General features: G+C 39.2%; 1 protein-coding gene across 1 annotated transcript; it reads left to right on the forward strand.

Moving 5' to 3' along the window:
* Window positions 1–795: 795 nt before the first annotated feature.
* Window positions 796–1290, forward strand: LOC119646206 (ATP-dependent DNA helicase PIF1-like). The gene has a single exon (XM_038046591.1). It carries the CDS (start codon window positions 796–798, stop codon window positions 1288–1290), a length of 495 nt encoding a protein of 164 aa, XP_037902519.1.
* Window positions 1291–2394: the final 1104 nt, after the last annotated feature.

The raw sequence follows: 2394 nt of genomic DNA on the forward strand, positions 1-2394 counted from the left end.
AGAGCTACCTCACGTACTAACCACACTGATGACCAGAGAGAGACAGATCAAGAAAATAGTCGTATTGCTATGTCAGAATTGCGTTATTTAGTGAGTGGTAATGAAGTAGATAGGCTTAGAATGCAACGAGTTCGTGCACATCAAACACAACAACAGCAATCACGACATAATGAAATTGATCGAATCCGCAGACGGAATGCTCCTGTGATTCTTGAACGAGCTGCATTCCACTATGATCCGGCAATTGATTATAGTGCTGACAAATCGGTAACAATTGGGGAAATGAAAATAACTTGTAAATATTGTAAGGCGTTAAAATACACTCATGAAACTACTGGATTATGTTGTGCTGGAGGCAAAGTAAAATTGCCACAATTGCTCCCACCACCAGATCCTTTACGATCTTCAGTTTCTGGGATTGGAAATGATTCTAAGCACTTCTTGGCCAACAATCAGAAATATAACAGCTGTTTCCAGATGACATCCTTTGGTATTTGATATGAAACTGCGAACGTGTTTGCGAAGTAGTTGTTAGACATTGGAAATAATCAAGTTGCAGTGGACACCTCGACCGGATTCATCACGTTACCCACAGATTTCTGTTACATCACAGACTCGAAAGAGGAGCTTATTCAGCGGGTTTTCCCAGATATAGCGCAAAAGTCCAATAACCATAATTGGCTGGGTGAACGAGCAATATTGGCGGCGAAAAATAAAGATGTCGAGGATCTTAATGCGACCATTCAGAATTGTCTTCCAGGACAGTTGGTTTCCTTCAAATCAGTCGACACCGTTATGCACCAGGATGACGTAGTCAACTATCCCACGGAGTTTTTAAATTCACTGGAATTGTCTGGATTACCACCTCACAATTTGCAGTTAAAAATAGGGTCAGTTGTCATGATGCTGCGTAACATTAATCAACCTCGACTGTGCAATGGAACAAGACTGGTTGTGAAAAAGCTGATGAATAACGTCATTGAGGCAACAATCATAAAAGGAAAATACAAAGAAGAGGATGTCTTGATCCCACGGATACCGATGATTCCAACGGATTTACCATTCGATTTTAAACGCTTAGAATTTCCACTACGTCTGGCCTTTGCGATGACCATAAATAAATCGCAAGGACAGTCGTTAGAAGTTTGCCGAATCAACTTGGAGTTTCCCTGTTTCGCGCATGGACAATTATACGTCGCGTGTTCGCGTGTCGGAAAACCGTCTTCTTTGTTTATTTACGCATCACAAAACAAAACAAAAAATATAGTTTATGAGAAAGCTTTAAATTGATTAACAAACTGTATCATAGCAGTGTGTGTCTGTCAATATCAAATTTAAACCTTATAAATAGCCAGTATCTCAGGAAAACTCTATTTTGTAATTAAGCAACATGATGTGTCGAAAATAATAATAAAACTTCATGCTTCATTCACAATATGTTTTTTATTAAATACGGATTCGTTTTGTTTGTTTTAAAATTATTTTATATAAAAGTTAAGGTCTTTTATTTATCGATTGAGGCAGTACAAAGTCTGCCGGGTCAGCTAGTAAATAATAAAACAAGTCGGGAAACCGGAAGCTAGACGCTTCAGGTATGAAAGGTTTTGTGTATTTCTTTTATAAAGAGATTTGGGTGTGCATTTGTCCCATTAGCGTGTAGCATGTAAAATATGCATATATTATGTGAAAATAGCCACTTTCAAGTGATATTGACATTCATAGTCTCGAATTTGCAGAGAAGCGACTGCTTTGACTTAGTATTGCTTTGTTAGTAATAGTGCGATTTTCACCAAATTTGGCAGGATTATGCTCTATGCTGTAGCCTATATTGTTGCAAAATTTTGTGATTCTAGGGTGAACTTAAGGGGGCTTTTCCTGTCAATTACTAAAAATTATAGTATTGTACTATTGTTAACTTTATTTGAACAGGTATCGATATGGAGGGTATTTCGGAGCCTAGGCACCATATAGTGACAGCCCCCTGATTTTTTTCGGATTTTTCGGTTTGGTAGTTTCTGAGAATGGGTTCGTTAAAAAAATGACCACTTTCAACCTCCCGCACCCCCCACCTTTTCATCAAATGTCAAAACTAAGACTGGCTTCGAAAAGTACTAATCGAGACCTTTAATTTGATACCCCACATGACTATATTTGATGAACAAAAAATTTACACCCTCCCTTCCCATGTATGGGGACCCCCCCTTAAATTCGACGTAAAAGGATGTAACTCACTATATGCGTGAGCGTTCACAGTTCCCACCTTTGTACCAAATTTGGTGCCAATCGCTACAACCGTCTCCGAGAAAAATGCGTGTGACGGACAGACAGACAGACAGACAGACAGACAGACAGACGGACAGACAGACAGACAGCTGCAAAAAAGAGCCAGGCCGG

This window comes from Hermetia illucens, chromosome 1, assembly GCF_905115235.1.
Source record: "Hermetia illucens chromosome 1, iHerIll2.2.curated.20191125, whole genome shotgun sequence".
Taxonomy (NCBI): domain Eukaryota; kingdom Metazoa; phylum Arthropoda; class Insecta; order Diptera; family Stratiomyidae; genus Hermetia; species Hermetia illucens.

Excerpts from the sequence above, each read along its gene's own strand:
- LOC119646206 (XM_038046591.1), top strand. The coding sequence starts at position 796 with ATGCACCAGGATGACGTAGTCAACTATCCCACGGAGTTTTTAAATTCA.